We start from the raw sequence: 18,449 nt of genomic DNA on the forward strand, positions 1-18,449 counted from the left end.
GTCTGTCAGGATAGTAACATGGTGTCTCTAAGTGTTTTTAATATTTGGGAGATCAGTTACCTTGAACTCTGTGTGGAAAGATTTATTAGTAAATCATTTGGTGAGACGTTTTATCTTTTAACATTTTCTTGCCATTGTGTTTTTGGACAGATATGGAAAGCTGTACTTGTAAAAGCTTTTAACAAATGGAGAAACTATTTCTAAAAACTGTAAGCCATCCACAAGAGTTAAAATTCAGTAACATGAAACATCACAAATTTACCGTGTGGGCTTTCTTTGACTTTCATAGGCATTGAGTGCAACCAGCAGAGTGTTAATACTCTCCTTTAATCTTTCAAAACACACTCTCATCTCAGGGATTTCCCCACTTTTCTCCCAATTTTCTCGTTGGTTGTCCTTTTTTTTTTTTTTTTTTTAAACGATATACCCTACCCCCACCTCTTCAAAAGCACTTACCCATCCATCATGGATTAAGACTTGCTCTCCTTGAAATGAAAGACGTGTCTCATTAAATGTATTTATGTTTGTTCAGGGTAGAGGGCTGCAGTGCCTCGTACACATTCTGTTCCTCACATCGAACAAACTCAGACTGCCGTTTTTGCTGTCTCATTTGTGTGTGTGTGTGTCTGCGTGCGTGTGCATGCGTGCACCCCACAGACACACACATTCCCTCCCTCTCAGGAGAATGATGATTCTCATTTTCAATTCTGATATGCTTGTTAAATACAGATTACACCAAAGATGGTTACACATTACCCAGCTGGATAGTGTTACAGCAGCGCTTTTGTAGAAAAACAAGAGGTTGTTGTGTCTCTCTGTGCAAGCAGGTTTTTGACGTTCTAGTTTTAGATGGATTTGTACAACCATAAAGACTTTTTAGAAAATGTTTTTTGAAAAAGGTATTTACATAATGAGGCAATTGCTGTTTAGACACATTGACATAAAGGCTTTAGGAAATAAGTTGCGTTTCTTTTATGCAATGGCTTCAGTTTTTGTTTGCAAAATATTTGAAAAAAATTGCATTAATTAGTTTACTTTCTGCAGAATTCACCGAAATTATTGTCGTTAACTGCTCAATATGTGGAGTGATCATGTCTGTCATTTGCAAGAAAGCCAGCAGTCGATTCGGATGACAGGGCAAACACTGGACATCCTCACACAATACTTTTACATCTACAGACAATTTAGAGCCACCAGTTAACATCGAATTCATGTTTTTGGACTGATGGAGGTACTTTGAAGAAAAAAAATACAGAACAAGCAAATTCCAGACAGAAAGTTCCAACCCAGACTTAAATTGTTGACTTTCTCAGTATGAAGTAAGAGTGCTAACTGCAACACCACTGTGTGACCCAACTGGGATTAATCTAGATCAATCTGATTTTGGCTCAGTGGTAAATGAGTGGATCTGTGCAGAATGTCCTGAGGTTTCTGTTGGAGCATCTCGTGAGCAAACTACATCCAGAACCCAGGCTAGAATCCTTGTCCTGGATGTCAAACGACATGTAACTCAAGCAATTGTTTTAAAAACTCATTGTGTTTCCCAAAGAGAAAGAGAGGAGAAAGGTTTTGGGATGGAAGATGGGTATGTGCACTGAAGGAAAAGAAAGGAAAATTATAGAAATCAAAGAATTGGGATGGATTAAGGAGAGTAAGAGCAAATAAAAACAATTGGAAAGTTCTGTTTAGAAATGGCTTCAGGGTTATGGAGCAGCCTGCAGAGGAGGGAAAGATTCGGGCATGGAACGGGTGGAAACGGAGAGAGTAGGACAGTGAAGAAAGAGGGCAGGGTACTTTGTATCCGCTGTGCTGCCGCCTGATTGGCTCAGACAGTGTCAGGCGGACAGAGCTGAATTTAATCAGAGATGTGCGTCACCAGCTGCAGCTACAAGCCAGATTCTGCTGGAGGGGGGTCTCTCTCTCTCTCTCTCTCTCTCTTTCTCTCTCTTTCTCTCTCTCTCTCTCTCTCTCTCTCTCTCTCTCTCTCTCTCTCTGTTACTCTCTCTCTGTCTCTCATTTTAGCTTTTGATTTTATTTTATTTGAAGTTTTTATTGCAAACATGTGAAAAAAAAATTAAATTGGGAGGTAAATTTAAAAATTTTGTAATATTTTCTTCATGCAAGTCTTTTGTATCTTGACATTTTTCGTTGGTACCAATGTGAGTTTCCTGCCCATCACAGTCATGTCTGTGTTTCAGCTGCCCGAGAGGCCCTCTGTTCTTTAAGCCGTGCTTTTAGACAAGTTCTTGGCAAGCACAGCAAATACCTCCACGCTATGAATTTATTTTAACCGCTAGTGTGGTGCTGCTGCCCCGTGCGTGCAAATGTCACTGCGTGGTTAATTGCCAGAAGTGCAGTATAAGAATATTGTATTCATAGTTTCGACCCTGACGCTGGAAAGATTGAAGCTTTAATTACCAAATTACTTCTATCCCATTTATTTCCCATTTTTGAAGAGCACCTCCCCCTTTTTCTCTACTCCCTCAAAAACTGTCCGTCCCCTGAGTGAGAGCAGCCTCAGCTGTTGTGTACAACGGTCCGATCTACCATGGGACTATAGAAAACGACATCATCAAGTATTCATCATACATTTACCCTTGGACCAAAAAACAGCGATTCACAGCAGCTCTTGACTTGGATCAGTAGCTAGTGGATAAATATGAATGCCGTTATTTCAGTGCAGCAGGGAACTCCTTGCTAGAGTACTGCTACAGATCTGCTTCATCTTTCCTCTTCATTCACGCTCATTTGCACATACGGCACAGACTCGCACCAATAAGAATTAAGACTTTTCCTTGGTCTTGTTGCACCCTGGAGAGGAAATCTTAGCAGAGGCTATCTGTTTTGGGGCGAGCTCTCCCAAGTCCTACTAATAAGAACACCTTTCAGGCTAGCACTCAATTACATGACTGGATGGCCGCTGTAACCACAGGGAAGGGGTCAGGCTGAGGCCAAACCAGCAGGGTGAGGTGTGCATGCGTGTGCATGTGCGTGCACACGCTGTCTGCGTGTGTGCTTTTGTATTCATGCAGCAGGAAAAAAATCTGACCTTTTCATGGAGCGCATCTGGCCGAGTAACATATGTTCAACAACAGGCTGCATAAGGCAGTTCACTGAAAGCGATAGTCCACACAAACAAACAGTACAGACAGAAAGGGATGCAGTGAAATCTCCTGAAAACATCCGCAGGGTGCATTACATGAAGTGTGTGACACAAAGTTACATTTACAGAGAAACCATTAACATGTGGTGCAAGTAAAAATGTGGTTTTCTTTAAAGATTTTTCCCATAAATGTTTTAGCTTTCTGTAAGTGCATGTACTGTCATTATACTTAGGTAAGATCTTACATGTGTTGTTCATTTGGCAATAATTGAAAGCACATTTTGGCTTTGAGAGGCCTTGTCTACACTGTGTTGTTGTTCAGGAAGATGCTGAAAGACAAATTAGGATTGTTAAGCTAATGTTTTTTTCCCTCCCTTTGTCTCATATAAAGGAGTAATAGTGCCTTAACCCAGACATTAATACCTTGCTACTTGCATGTGTCTTTCTGTGTGTGAATGCTTGTGTGCCTGTGTATTGTATCTGTCCAGTGCCAGAGCCTGCTCCCACTAAGCCCCGTCCCGGCCCATCCTACCACCTCCACCCCGCCAGCCCCACGCTGTCCCTGTCCTCCTCCTCCTCCTCCTCTTCCTCCTCCTCTTCTCCTGGCAATGGCAAGCGCGCCTCCTGCTGTAGCCAGCTCCAGACTCAGACTCCCCCTCAGCAGCAGTGCCAGTTGTCCTCTGCCAGTGCTCGCTACCCGCCCAGAGAGGTGCCCCCTCGCTTCCGTCAGCAGGAGCAGAGCAGCTACTGAAGAGAGGCCCAGCCACTGCCTTCAGGAGCCCTCAGCGCTCTCACTTCTCCTCTTCCTCTTCCTCCTCCTCCTCACCCTCCTCTTCCTCTCCTTCCTCTACAAGTACCAGCAGCACTACCCCAAACTCTGCCACGTCTACTGCGGGCAAACACCTCCCAGGTTTGTGTCAGTATAGTGAAATCCTTGCCCTCCAACAGGTCCAATATATATCTGTGTTTTTCTGGTTGTTGCTTGGATTAACAAGATTAATTTATCATTCCAAATTCACTTAGTTGAAAATGTGTTTGCCATTTTTATGCATGCTGGTTGTAATTTGTCTACATTGATCTGAGAATTCCCTTATTAATCTCTACAGCTCGAGACAAACACAGGCGTATTTTCACAAGTCGTTCATTCAACCGATTGTTCACTTCATCACTTAAGACCTGGATTCAGTTTCTTCTCGCTGAGATGCCGCGTTATGCAAAGTAGTCCTGACAGCCTTTCTGCATTGTATGCACAATGAATAGTGATTATCATTGGTGTTTAGCATTGTACCTTCTCTCCATGTCAGGTAATGATAATGAATACATTGAGCGCCACAATCAGGTGGACAAGCTGTCCAGCTTAAGTTTCCAGTTGACTGTTGTCTTTGTTTTTCTTGAGCATTCGGAGAGAATACAGGTTGTATGTGGTGTTTGTGTTTCCCCCCTAAAGGCCCAGAAAACTGTTAATGTGTAAGTGAGGAGAAGATGGTTGAGCTTTTTCAGCGTCTGCAAGCATTTTTATTTTTTTTATTTTTTCGATTTGCGGGAATGCTTCCTCCTCAGACCTTTATAGCCAGCGGTAGGCTTTTAATGAACTCCTTTGTGGCCCCTAAGATCAGTAATACCGAACGTGCCCTCAGGGTCTCATTGTGCAGTGGATTTTGACTTTAAGTATGGAAGTCATGTGTTGCTAAACTATAGCCTCTACTTATTAAAATTGCGATTCTCGGTTTTCATTTTATATGCATAGTTTATAATTTTTTTACAATTTTCTATTTTAAAATGTCTTTACTTATTGAATAATTTTATAGATTTCAACATTATTTCTGCTTTTGTGCCATCCCAAATATATATTTGCATTTATTCTTGGTTTGTTTTTCGTGCTATGGTTTTTATTATAAACATCTGCCTGATGTACACAATCAGAAGAGTGCCGGTGCCTTATATCTTCTTACATGATGCACTAACTTAAGATATATAGCCGTGAGAATACCAAAGTAGTAATGTGGTTGTTTTTTTAGAATCTGCTTTGCATCTTTGTCGAGTTTCTCCTCCTCTGTCTCCTGTTTTCTTACTTTGTTTTGATCAATGCTATATTGCTGCTCTGTGCTGCCTTTCATTAGTGACTCGACATTTGCTGTGAGAACACCGGGCGCCCTGTAAACAAATGTGCAGCAGCTGTGGTACATAGCTAACTAGTGAGAAATGTTCAGCCCTTAGCATTTGAGGCAACTCCTCTTTATATGCTCGGCTGTCCTGTGTTTAATGCTGCAGGCCATAACATCAAAATGGGACTTGTCCAGCCACCAATTAATGGAAGTTCTTTTATAATTTGAGTCTTTTTTTTTTCTTTTTTTTTTTTTTACTTTATTCATTTCTTAAAATGAATTAATGAATGTTTACAGGATTTTTTTTTCTTCAGATTTTGAATATAGCTATTTTTATTGTTTTCTGTGTGTATTGTCATATTTTATTCAGGGCTAAAAAATTATAATATAATTATTATTATTATATTTATTGATATGACAGTATTTCCCATCTCAGCTGTGTAGTGCAGTTTTCCTCAGCTGTGTGCCAGCTAATTTTGGCTGCAGGCTTAACCCACTGAAGGGAAAGACCACATTTTAGCCTTTAGATTTAAAGGAATATGCTTCGCTATTGGGCTCCAGACTAGTTTAGATGCCCTGGTTGTGTGTATTAACCTAAAATGTCCCTATTATTGTCCGAGCACAGCATTTGTTGTCCCCGGTTGGGCTCAACCTCACACTGATTTTCCCAAGGGTCTCCCAGTACAACACAGCCTGTGGCAGAGTAGCCATTCGCTGGGTTTCCACCTCCTCTCTAGCCTTGTTGTCGTCTCGAGGGCTCCCAATCCACCGCCTGTTTTTCCCTGTCTGCTCAGCTAATAGCCTCGAGCCATGTGCCCTTTGGTTAGGATGGTTTTGCTGCACATAATTGAGGGACGGGAGAAGTTTGTAAGCAACATTAATGGTTCTGCTCTTTAAACGTCACCCGCTTGGTTTACTTGGTCACAACATTTGTATTGGATAATGTTGAAAACTAACTTACTTTAAAGTTTGTTAAATAGTGGAAATACAAGTTGTGCAGCCACAAATTGAAAAAACTGTATTGAAGACAGATGGATAAAGGTTCAGGTTTGCAGGCAACTCTGTGTTTTGAAATTGAAATCTAAATGTCATTACATTAACATTTGGAAACAGGAAGAAAATATTTGTTTTCCCCCCAAAATCCAAGTATCATATCATGTTTAGTTGTAATCTATTCTGAACATACCAAGCCAAAGATTCCTTCCTCTGTGCTGCTGCAAGTTACAGATGAACTCTTCGTTGAGGACAGATTTTTGACCTCTGCTGAGGTTACGCAGGCCCTCAGGGATGTTTTGCTGTGATGGTTCACTTTTGTACTTGCACGCATGCAAACTCAAGCACATGTATAAAGATGTAGTGGCTGTGCAGCACCGAGAACACACTCGACTGACCTAGTTGTGTCCTGGCAGATATGCGTCTGCCTTGCAGGCCAGCTGGCTCAGAGTTTAAAGGGGAACGTACACAAAGACACACACACACACAGACACTCGTACATTTTGTCAACCAGCAGTTGTATCGACTTGACTTCATGAGGTTAATAAATGCTTTTTTTTTTTTTTTTTACAAATTTCAGGCACCCTGAAAAATAATACTTATGATTTGCAAGCTGTATCAAATTTGTGCATTTGTGCAGCATTCCAGCAGGCGATCACACACCACCGCTCCCCAAAGCCTGAAAGGCACCCCCCCCCCCCCCCCCCCCCACACCCCCACCTTCTAGCTTTAAGGGCATTCACACAGCACGCTCCCATGTAACCTCTGCTCTCGCTGCCCCGTTTAATTGTCCCAGCAGACAGAGACCCCCTGTCCACTTTCCATCCCTCTGCCGCACCCACCACTCCCATCTCTCCAGCTGACTGGAGGCTATTAAGTAGTCCGGCGCAGCCGTCCAGACGCACTCCCCCAGTAGCAGGTGCTGAGATGGGGGGTCTCTTAAGACTGTGGGAACTTCAGTCTGACAGCTGTTTGCTGGTCACCCAGACAGAGCGTGCAGCCAGAAGGCACTCAGTCGGGTGCTGTTAAAACACTTGACCCTTTAATTTGCTCTCCTTTGATTAGCAGGTAAAGTGGATTGTATTTTTGGTTGGCCAAGTTCAAGGAAATCTGTTTCTTGCTATAAAATGAACTACAGTGCTTGAAAATCCTGGGTTGCGTGTGTTAAAGCACTCTTAAGATGTAAGAAAATAATCCGTTCTTAGAGCTTGGTTATTTGTGCACTTTAAAATAATCAAATAATCGCACAAAAAATCTTCCTAATGAAACCACAGTGGTAGAGATTTGCTCAGTGTGCCCAAGCTGTGACACACACATGAGCACGCAAGTGAGAAACCCCCCTTAGTGGCTTCATTAATCCAGCCTCTGTCAGGGAAACCAGAGAAGTCACCACGGTGTCGCTCTCCTATTTTCTTTTCTCACCAGAGGTAAACAGACATGAATGATGAGCTTTTTAAACCCCCTGAGACCATTCCCTCAGTCTTTCCTTTTCTCCCTGCTTCCAGAAAAACAAGTACACACCGTCCTTGATGTGAGTGGGCGTAAAGCTCTCCTCAAAGAGAGATGGAGAGGGTCTATTTGGGGACAAAAGAGTAATAAACGTCTCGTCCTGCTTGAGTTCTGGTTTTATGTCGTCCCAGAAATTTGCACAGAAACCAACCCTGATGTGTGGCACACAGGCAAATGAAGGAAATCAGTTTGTTGCCACACCGTCTGTTGTATTCATGCTTTCTCTCTGCCTCCTTTTCTCCTCTCTTACCACAGCATGTACCAACCCCTCCCCCCCGTCTTCTCTCCATCTTTTCCGACCACCCTCTGCCTCTCTCTTTCTGTCACCCTGCCTTTCATTTCATTCAAAGGGGAGGGGAGGCATTTAATTCTTGGCTGAATGCCCATTTTCGTGATGGCAGCTCATCTCATTATCAGGAGTTCATCTCTTGCTTATTTCTGCTTCTACGCGGGCAAAGCTAGCATAACACGGCTTCACTGTGCCATTGCTGTTTGTCACTTTTTTTCAGAAAAACACTACTGTTGTGATCGGTGTCTTTTTTGTGTTTAGCTGTTGTCCGGCAGCCCTTTAGTTCCCCTTAGGCATGCCTGGGTATACATGTACGGGCTTGCACATATGTGCACACAAAAAGGCAGTCTTGTTTGCAGTTCGAACCATAGAGGGCCCCTTTGTTTTTATTTTTGACCCCTTTCCATTCACAAAGCCTAATCAAAGACTGCCCTGCTAATTGCAACCAGTATAAAAGCAGCAAGGCATTACTGACACAGGATTGCAAATGGTGGATGGAAATAATTGTCCCCTCGTCTTTGTTTTTCATGTTCATGCTTGCTTTCATGCCCCTCCCTCAAATCAATGCTTTGCCAAGAATCAGCGAGACCTTTTTGGAATGTCTGGGAAGGGAGCCGAAAGAGTAACAATCGAGACATGTTGACATGAAGGGGGTGGGGGGTGGGGGGGGGGGCTCTTTTGCATCTGTTTTCACATGCATACATCTTGGTATTTATAAGAATTGCCACAAGAGTTTAACACTGTAATGCAAGTCAATCGCACTGATACAAATGAATACTCCTTTTATGAAGCTTATAATGGTCCGTTTGTGTTCTGGAAGATATCCACATTGGCTTTTTACATGGCACACAGTTACAATGTATTCACAAGCAGCTTATACTGCCAGTCTGGGATCCAGCCTAGTCAGCATCCAGTAGCCACTGCGTATTGCCTTTGCGACATTTTGTGGTTTTATCGAGTAGCTTGCTGCACTTCCACTGAGAGGATGTCTGCTATTTCCAATTCTTGCATGAATGTGTGCAAGCTGTCAGAGAACGAAGGTAGAGGAGCTTTGCCCAAGTATTTTTTTCACTCTTCCTGACTGACTCATTTTATCTTACACAGGCAACACCTGCTCTGATCTTGCTTAATGTGGTACTGATATGTGAAATTAGGTTTTGTACATAGTGTCTACGGCAGGACTTATTTGACTAAGAAAAGATGGTAGCCTTCCAGACAATGATTAACTTGTCAAGTAACCTATTTTTTTATATTGTTTCGAAAACCAAATTGCAAACGGCCAAGAAAGACGCTGGGTGGGTGTAGGGTCGACTGAACCAAATTAAAATGTTTCGGAAGCTGCAACTTCTTGGATAGGGTCCATGTCAGATAAAATAGTGGTCTTCTTCGCTCTGAGAGTTGGCATTTTCAGAGCTGGGAAAAAAAATAGTAACATCGATACTGTCATGTTTTTCTTTCTGTTTTGGAAAACAAACACCTACAAGCCACAGAGCGTGCAATGGTAAATGAAAGGACCAGCTGGCTGAATTTGTTCGTGCTGTTCATTGCAGTATGACTTAGGTTGTCAAGCGCATGCACTGAGTAAATGGTGCTAAACCGGTGTTTGTTATATACAGACACTCATTACGCATAGGAAGTAATAGTATTCCATATCTGAGCTCTTTCATTTCATATTTCTAGCTAATATAGATTAAAGTACAGTTTAGATGGTATTTACCTTATAAAATCAGATTACACAAAAAAGGGTTAATACAACCTACTTTATGCACTTTTCTATAAATCCATTCATTGTTACAACAATTTTAAAATTCATCACTTACCTTTATGCTAAAAAAAAAAAATCAAAATATCTGATCTTTTTTATCACATAAATATTACCTCCAAATTGAAATGTGTCGTTCATCTTCTGTATTTGGTTTAATTATGGACACCATGGAGTTTCCTTCTGTCTGTGTCGAGTATAAAAGTTTTGTTTGACAAAGCTTTATGTGCTGAAAATTACCTTAGTAATCTCCATTACTTTGGACAGTCATCAAGTTGAGATCAAGCATCAGCCTTGACTGTACGATCAAATTATTTTCAGAAGATGGAAAACTCATCAAGACAGTAATTGAAGGCTTTCTAATTGAAAGCTCGCATCTGGCTTGTTTTTCAAGTTTGAACAGCTTCGAACTTTACTTTAAAGTAAAAACACAGTTGGGGTAGATGTGAGTGATCATATTTGCAGTGATGTTTCAGAGACTTTTTCTTTCTGTTTTCAACCGCGTGTTTGTATGACTGTATCGTCATTCTGACGACCCTGCACGATAAGGCTGCCTGGGGAGCGGAGATAAGAGAAAATTTTATTCACAGCCATTCTGTGGTATGTTGTGCAGTATATTAAAGCCACATATTTGTGTCCACACGCCATCAAACAGATAGAACTTATTTGAATGGATTGTTTTGGACACTGAGTCTTTATCTTATGGTGGATAAATTTGAGCTTTTTACCAAAATCACTGCAACATGCTAATGAAGGAGGAATAGAAAGTAAGACGAATAAATCAGTTAAACAAATATGTTACCAACCATTTCAATTTGAGGATTATCAAGATGCTCTTAAAGACACACATTTTATTTTTCCTCTTTTGTTTGACATTAGTTTTTTAACAGTTGTCTCTTTTTTTGCTTTGATTGCACTTTGGCTTCTTAAAGCATTTACATACTTGAAAAAGCTGTTTGCCTGACTACAGAATGTACTTTATGGGGATCCTGTAATGCTTGTTTAAATGTTTTTCATTATTATTGTTCTTAAAAACTATTGGCTGAATAAAGGTTTCCATGTTTTCTCCATTTTGATAGCACTCATTAATCATCTTACTGGATGAATTTCTAGCCTCAACATGCTTGGTTAGTCTGTGAGCTGGTAATGTTCATAGCAGTTGTTCTCATTGGGTTTTCAAGCCAATTGCCCGAGGCTGGCCGAGTGGTTAGGCTGTTCGATCGATAGCCTCCCTGCTCTTACCCACTAGCATTAATAAGATAATTGATTAGCTGCCTCCCACTGATTGATCACCCCTTTACAGCATTGATTCAGTCTATTATTAGTTCCGCATCTGATGGGATGCTTTTGTGCTTAATTAATTTGCTCGTGCACGATACCCTATTGACCAGAACCTGGTTAGAAAAGCTCTGCGTTGGTAGTTTGAAATTGGCTTTATATACTGTGCTAAAAAACCTCAAGTAGAACAACACAGTTTACAAGCAGATCTTAGTTCCCAGATTGTGAATTATATTGACATTCCAGAAATGTCCTGAAATGTAATCCGGATGCATACAATATTTTATATTCGCAGCTAGTGAGATGCGAGCGAGACACACACAATTATTCAAACAAGCTTAGAGGAAGTGTTTTGTAGTTCCTTGGTGCAGTGCAGTTGGAGGAGGACGAGGCTCAGCGGAGCATAGGGCGTGATGGATGAGAAGCCGTCCTGGTTTCATTCCAATAAATGAGTGGCGTTCCACTTGGCGTTCCCTTCACAGCTCCAGCCAGTGAAGCCACGATGGAGACGGATGTGCCTCTCACTGCTGGGTGTTAGGGGGTGCAGAGGGGAAAGAGGGAGAAATTAAAGGGTGAGAAAAGAGGTGGGGGACAAAAAACACAGACGAGGGGGATGGGAGTATACTATTAGATCTGGACACGTACAAAGTGCGGAAGGACAGGAGGGCCAACATTGTACAGGCAAGGTTGTACAACCTAAAATGAGGAAAGCAAGTTAAAAGGGAGGGAAGGATAGATAAAAGACACCAAGCAATAGATCCATCTCACTGTTTCTGTTTGGCTGACTGCACTCGGGCAAGGATATATGGATATACCATAGCTGATGTGACATGGAGCACGCTTGACTGTGCATTCTGATTATGAGTTGGACTGTGGAACGTGTGGGTATGACCATTTCATCCTGCCATGTCTGATAGCAAATATTAACCAACCAAGAAGATAGAATTGGTTCAGGAAACTAACTGTAGCCTCACTGAACCTGTATAACACGATGTTCCTTATTCTAACATATTGCATTTTTGTTTGTTCTCCACTTCGTCTTTTTTTATTTTAGTTTTTTATAAAAAAAAAAAAAAAAACATTTTTATGGCATACATTTCAGGGTATTGCCATTATTCTCTTATTTTTTTGAAACTCACTCATCACCACCTTCTTGTATTAATTGTTCCAATTTGCTTTAACCTTCTCCTTTCTTGTTCTCTCTCATTTTCTCTTTAGACATATCCCTCCAGAGTGGCCCTGGTGCCCAGTATGAGACCTCTCATTGGGGAACCACTGTACCACTTGACAGCCCCTGTAGTGCCAACAGCTGGGACAAAGTGATTATTGACGGAACTGACACAGAAGCTTGGCCCTCAATCAGCCGCAGTAGTGACCCTAGCCACCCTGCAACACCAGAATGCCCCTTGGGCTCAGCTAGCTCTAACAGAGACACCAGCGCTGCCACTACTACTAGTGGGAGTAGTTTTCTGAGTATGGCCACAGGTGCTGCAGGCCAACAGGCCCACTACCCCTCTCTCAAAGCTAACAATAACATGATGACAGGACCTGTGTCAACCAACACATTAGCAGGTAATAGAGGCTGGGGCTCAGATGGAAAACAAGATGGTATGAATGGCGGCCGAATAGGAGCGCCCAATAACTGGGGATCCCCCAATTTCAACTTGAACCTCAATCCAAATGCTAACCCCTCAGCCTGGCCTGTTCTGGGCCAGGAGAGCGGTGGAGGTGGCGGCATTGGACCAAGTGGGGTGTCCAACTCTTTGTCCCTCCCGCCTGGAATTAATGGCAATGTAAACTTGGGAAATGGGAACCTGGGAGGTTCAGATAATGGTGGGGGAGGTTGGGTTGGCATTTTAAGTGCTAACGAAAATGAACAACAGCGCCCCTCAACCAACACAAAAATGTCCTTCAATATGGAACCTGCTAACCTTAACACTGATGGACCAAACCACACTAAGCAACAAGCTCAGGAGCCGATGAGTCCTATCCATGGCTTAACTGGCTGGGGAGGCCAATCACCCACTGAATCATCCCAGCTCAATGGGGACACAACAGGCAGCTCTGTATGGGGTAGTGGAGAAACCAAGGCAGCTGACTCCCCCAAGGACTCAGGCTGGGACTCAACCCCCTCTGGTGGTCTTTCTGCTTGGGGTCGCCAAGGCAGTGGTGGTGGGAGTAGTGGAAATGGTGGCTGGGTTGATTGGGGGAAACCCTCAGGAGGAGGAGATGCATCTAAAGGTTGGGACTCGGTTGATGCTGGTAGTTCCGGTTCAGGACAAGATCAGCCACTAAGCTCATGGGGCCAACAGCCTGGAACTGCTCCAGCAAGTGAGGATAGTGGTGACAGCAGTGAAGGTCGATCCCACCACAGAGATCGATCATCTAGCATGGAATTTACCCCGGTCCTCCCCCGACAAGACTTGGACCCTAGAGTGCTGAGTAACACAGGCTGGGGACAGACACCCATCCGACAGCACACTGTGTGGGAGATGGAAGAAGCCAGCTCTGATGATGGAAAGAGCAGTAGCAGTTCTGATACCATTGGAGCATCTAGCTCTAATGGTGGACTCTCATCAACCAATGGAGGTACTATCAACTCTAACATTGGTAGCGGTCAGAGGCCTGGATCTGGAGGAAAAAGTGACAGTGAAGGATCATCATCCTCCAACTGGAGTGCCCCCCCACCTCAGCCAATACAGACTGGATCAGGGTGGGGTGATCCCCCACAGTCACTCAACAAAGCCCCTAATGGCACCAACAGTGGCTGGGGAGATTCTGTGCCTGCCAATGGTCCTAAAAATGGGGGCACACCATCCTGGAGTTCTGAAGACAAGTCGCCTAATTGGGATGATAACGTGATGAAAACCCAGCCTACTAGTTGGGGAGAGGGCCCCAAGAGCTCCCATGGTTGGGGCAACGGTAATGGAGGCACCAATGGCTCCAGCACAGGGGACTGGGGAGAGCCAGACACCAAGAACAATGGGTCCTCTGGCAGCATGTGGGAAGGTGATGGAAGTAATGGAGGAAGTGGTGGATGGAAGGAAAGCCCAAGAGGAGGGAGTAGAGGAGGAGGCTGGAGTAAACCTGCTCCTGCTGTGAGTAACAACAGCTGGGGAGAGACCCCACGTACCAATGGCCCAGTACAGGGAGGCTGGGGCTCCTCCAAGCCTCAGGAAAGCAGCAGTAGCAGCAGCGCTGGCAGTGGAGGAGGCGGCAGCATTGGTTCCTGGGGTGGTCCCAGTACTGTGAAACCAAACAACACAAGCTGGGGAAATGTCAGCAAACAGGATCAGGGCATGGAGCCTACTGGTTGGGAAGAGCCTTCTCCTCCCTCTATTCGCAGGAAGATGGAGATTGACGATGGAACATCCACCTGGGGCGATCCCAATGCCTACAATAAAACTGTCAACATGTGGGATCGCAACAATCCCGGTAATAACCAAGGCAACAGTGGCCCACCTCCGACCAAGAATGGAGGAATGATTATGCCCAACAATAACAACAACAATCACTCTGCTAGCCCTGGCAACAACAGCCATCATCACCCTCACCACATGCACCACCATCCTCATCATGGCCAGCCCCCAACTCACCTGCAGCATCACGGAAACAACAATGGGTCACCCAACAATGCTGGCTCACATTCGGCTGCAGGCCCCCAGGGTAGACCACCCCTTGCCAATCCAGGTATTAAAACACATATTTCATTGAAATTACACCTGAAATACACTACCAATACAATGTAGCCTTTGTAAAAGCAATTGTAATATGCTTTATTTACTTAAACAAAACAAAAAAGAAAGAAAAAAGCGTGTTTTTTTTCACGTGGGTGTAATTATGCTTAAAGGGTCGGTAATAAGGGAATGCATAACTTTGGGCTCTCCCTTTACCGAGTAAGCTTGACAGCTCAGTTTTGACACAGAATCACAAAGCTTTCTTCTTTCAAATATGAGTCTTAAGAAATATTCTCATTGTAAGTAGATGGTGTGGTGCTCTCCAAACTGGTCATTGATTCACAATCAACCCTTTAAAGGCCCTTCAATAACTTGATTAGATCTTTGTAAAGACAAAGTGTACATATACAGAGACATAGCACAGCTTTAATGCCTGTCTACTTACTCATTCAGTTTTTTTGTTAAGAAGGACCACTGCCCCCTGCTGTTTGTCATTTTTTACTGCAATTAGAAAGCATGAGAACCAGCACTCCATAGGCTTGCAATGAAGAGTTAAACCTAATCAGTGTCTGTGCTTGAACTATTTTAGTGCTGGTCTTTCCTGACCTGCTGCTTTTATTCATCTCTTCACCACTTAAATAGACATTCTAGACAGACTGCAATGGTCCATTATATATCTATATATACAGACGGCAGGAAATACTTTGCTTCCAGTTTCTTCCTGATCTGCACTCTATAGCTCAGCGTCACGACCTGAACAGGCTTTGCAATAGAAAAAGTTATTGTAATGAATATCTTGGAGATACTGTCATTATGGATAAAAAGCAGACTTCTAATGTAGAATTGGTGTCCACATAAAATACAGGTTGATTTCTTTTTTTTTTTTTCTTTTTGTCCAACTACTTTTTCCACCTTGTTTCCAGGTTGGGGAGAGCTTCCCAGTGTTCAGCCCAAGTCAGAGCCAGCTTGGGGAGAGCCAGCAGCTCCAACATCAGCCGTAGACAATGGTACTTCAGCCTGGGGCAAACCCTCAGGCGGTGTGGGAGGATGGGGAGATGGTGGCCATGAGCCCTCTGGCCCCTATGGCAGGACCAATGGACCCCCAGGTTCTGCACCTTGCAAGCCAGGTAATGCTACAGGGATTCATCATATTTTCTGACACAGCAATGCATCATGCTTCACCATTGAAACTCTACCAGGACTCTGGAGTGTGTGACTTTATCAACAAGAAGGAAGACAGAGCATAGTTCAAAGTATGACTCTGAGCTATATTTTACATTTTGAATGAGGTGGTGCAGATTATGTGATGCATTGTGAAGTGTACGATTGTGTCGGTTTGAAAAGGTCAATTTAATGGTATTTGGAGGCTACACTGCAGATTGTTCTGCTCCGTCTCATTCTGTGAGCATAGTTACAAGCTTTGGCACTCCAAGTTTGTTTTGTTCAGTATTTCCAGTAAACATCTTGTTGAAGTGATAGTAGATCACAGTGTCCATACTTTCAAAAAAAAGATAGTGTTGCCATTTGTGTGAGTTCCAAAGGTTTTTGTTAGTGCTATTGGAGTGTTGCTGAAAGTAAAGCAATTCCACGGCTCACTGACTCTTGGTTATTTGTGGTCTTGGTTTGAAATGTTTGAAATGACAAAAGGAGGTGGCGGGTAAAGTGCAGGCAGGCAAATGGCAACAGTGACATCAAGTGGTCAGGATCAGAACTGCCTGCTCCTCACTTCAATCTGTAAATAGGACACTTGATAAAACTTTTTCTAAACAGATTCATGTCGCCTTATTTTTTCATGAGATATGTCATTGATGTTTCTGTCTTAGGCCCCAAACCTATGCAAGATAGCTGGGGAAGTGGAGAGGAGATGGGTATGTCTACTAGCCAATGGGACACTGAGGATGGGGACGTATGGAACAGCCCAACCTCACAAGAGAGCAGCTCTTCTTGTAACTCCTGGGGAAATGGACCCAAGAAGTGCCCCCCCAGCAAGGTCAGAGCATACTTTGTTTTGTCATAACTATGATAAAAAAGAATGCATCGTTAGTCAAGTAAACTAACTTTGTTTTTGACTTTCTTCTTGTCAGGGGAAGATGGGCAACAAGCCAGATGAGGTCTGGATCATGAACCGTCTCATCAAACAGCTCACTGACATGGGCTTTCCGGTACGTACTTAGGTTTACGCTGATCTGAAAGTCTTGATTCACATTCTCTACCTGAAAATGTCTATACATATTCTCATAAGTCCAGTTGGGCATCTTTAAGGCTCGATTCAATTTCCATTGAGATCTACCACAGAATGTGTATACATTCAGCATGTGTAAGATACATAATCATTAATATAAAAACTCGCACAGATAACTACACTCTCATGGGAGGGGAATGCATTAAATAATAAGTGTGGTCAATTTGCGAGCAACTGAGTTTGTTGACATAAGTTAAGCATGTACGTAGACCTCACCAGGTAATATCACTGACCAGTTCATATTATCTGTGTTTTACAGAGAGACCCTGCTGAGGAGGCATTGAAGAGCAACAACATGAATCTTGACCAGGCAATGAGTAAGTGTATCAGTCTGTGTTTGTCAAATGTTTTCAGCTCAGCTTAGAGTAAGTCAGGTCGTTCACGTTTAGGTATGCTGATCAAAAGTGAGTGTGAGACACTTTAAGAAAAATGTTTGAAATATCACTCATCTGTTGTCCCTCCAGCTGCTCTGTTAGAGAAGAAGACTGACCTGGACAAGCGGGGCATGGGCATATCTGATTACAGCAATGGCATGAACAAGCCTCTTGTTTGCCGGTCCTCTGCACTCTCCAAAGACCCCTCCGACCGCACCTCATTTCTTGACAAGGTAAAAACAATAGTTTATTGTACACGTGGAAGACTTCTGACATCCATTTTTTTTAAATATGATTGATCTCGAGAAAAGGCACTTTCTTTTGCCTTTTTAAATTTACTTTGAATTGTGCTTTGATTTTGTATTGATGTTGTGATTATTATGATATGTGACAAAGAGAAACGAAGAAAAAGTCATGTTGTTCGTCTAATATTTAGAGTGTTTTCTTTGGCACATGTCCATGTTTGTATTATGTGGTGTTTAATGCTTCTGGTCCTGCCCTCGTTTGTCCTGTACACTCAATGTATATTTTGCTCTCGTCCAGGATGGTGTCCTGTCAGATGATGCCCCTCCATCACCGTTTTTGCCTTCCCCCAGCCTGAAGCTCCCCCTGGCCAACAGTAGCCTTCCTGGGCAGGGTTTGGGACAGGGCAACCCGGGGCTGGCCATGCAAAACTTGAACAACAGACAGGTACTGAAGTGTTTTATCTCTGTTAGTGTTTTAGATTGGAAAACTGACAGACATATATTGTTGAAATTTACATAAAATGGAATCGCACAAAAAAAAAAAAGGGTTCAACTTTGTAAACATGCAAACATTTTGAGAATGTCTTCAAGAGCAGCAGAATATGCTGACAGTTTCAATCTCACTGTCTGTTTCTAATGCCCAGCCTGTCAGTTGTAATGGCTTCATGCAGGATTTAAGAGTGCACAATGCAGTAATAGCAACAGCAGATAAATTGAATTTGCTGTACACACATCTCTGCCCGCCAGCTTTCCCAAATCTCCTCTTTTCTGTTGCTCACTTATCCGTGTATGACCTTGCCTGAAGTGCCCATTGAAATCAGATAGTTATGCTCTATCAAATACCACCCCCAGAGGCAGCCATGGCCCAGAAA

At 43.0% G+C, this 18,449-nt stretch overlaps 1 protein-coding gene across 1 annotated transcript in view; it reads left to right on the plus strand.

The window, feature by feature from the left end:
* The window catches only part of tnrc6c2 (trinucleotide repeat containing adaptor 6C2), a 45,250-nt gene that overhangs the window by 17,590 nt on the left and 9,211 nt on the right, over positions 1 to 18,449 (plus strand). The window contains exons 4-10 of the mRNA XM_080464257.1: positions 12,258 to 14,729; positions 15,640 to 15,843; positions 16,540 to 16,706; positions 16,801 to 16,878; positions 17,218 to 17,275; positions 17,423 to 17,565; positions 17,876 to 18,022. Coding sequence (XP_080320383.1) covers positions 12,258 to 14,729; positions 15,640 to 15,843; positions 16,540 to 16,706; positions 16,801 to 16,878; positions 17,218 to 17,275; positions 17,423 to 17,565; positions 17,876 to 18,022 — 3,269 coding nt within the window. The remainder of the gene's footprint in view (positions 1 to 12,257; positions 14,730 to 15,639; positions 15,844 to 16,539; positions 16,707 to 16,800; positions 16,879 to 17,217; positions 17,276 to 17,422; positions 17,566 to 17,875; positions 18,023 to 18,449) is intronic.

Source organism: Lipophrys pholis (genome assembly GCF_963383615.2).
Source record: "Lipophrys pholis genome assembly, chromosome: 5".
Taxonomy (NCBI): domain Eukaryota; kingdom Metazoa; phylum Chordata; class Actinopteri; order Blenniiformes; family Blenniidae; genus Lipophrys; species Lipophrys pholis.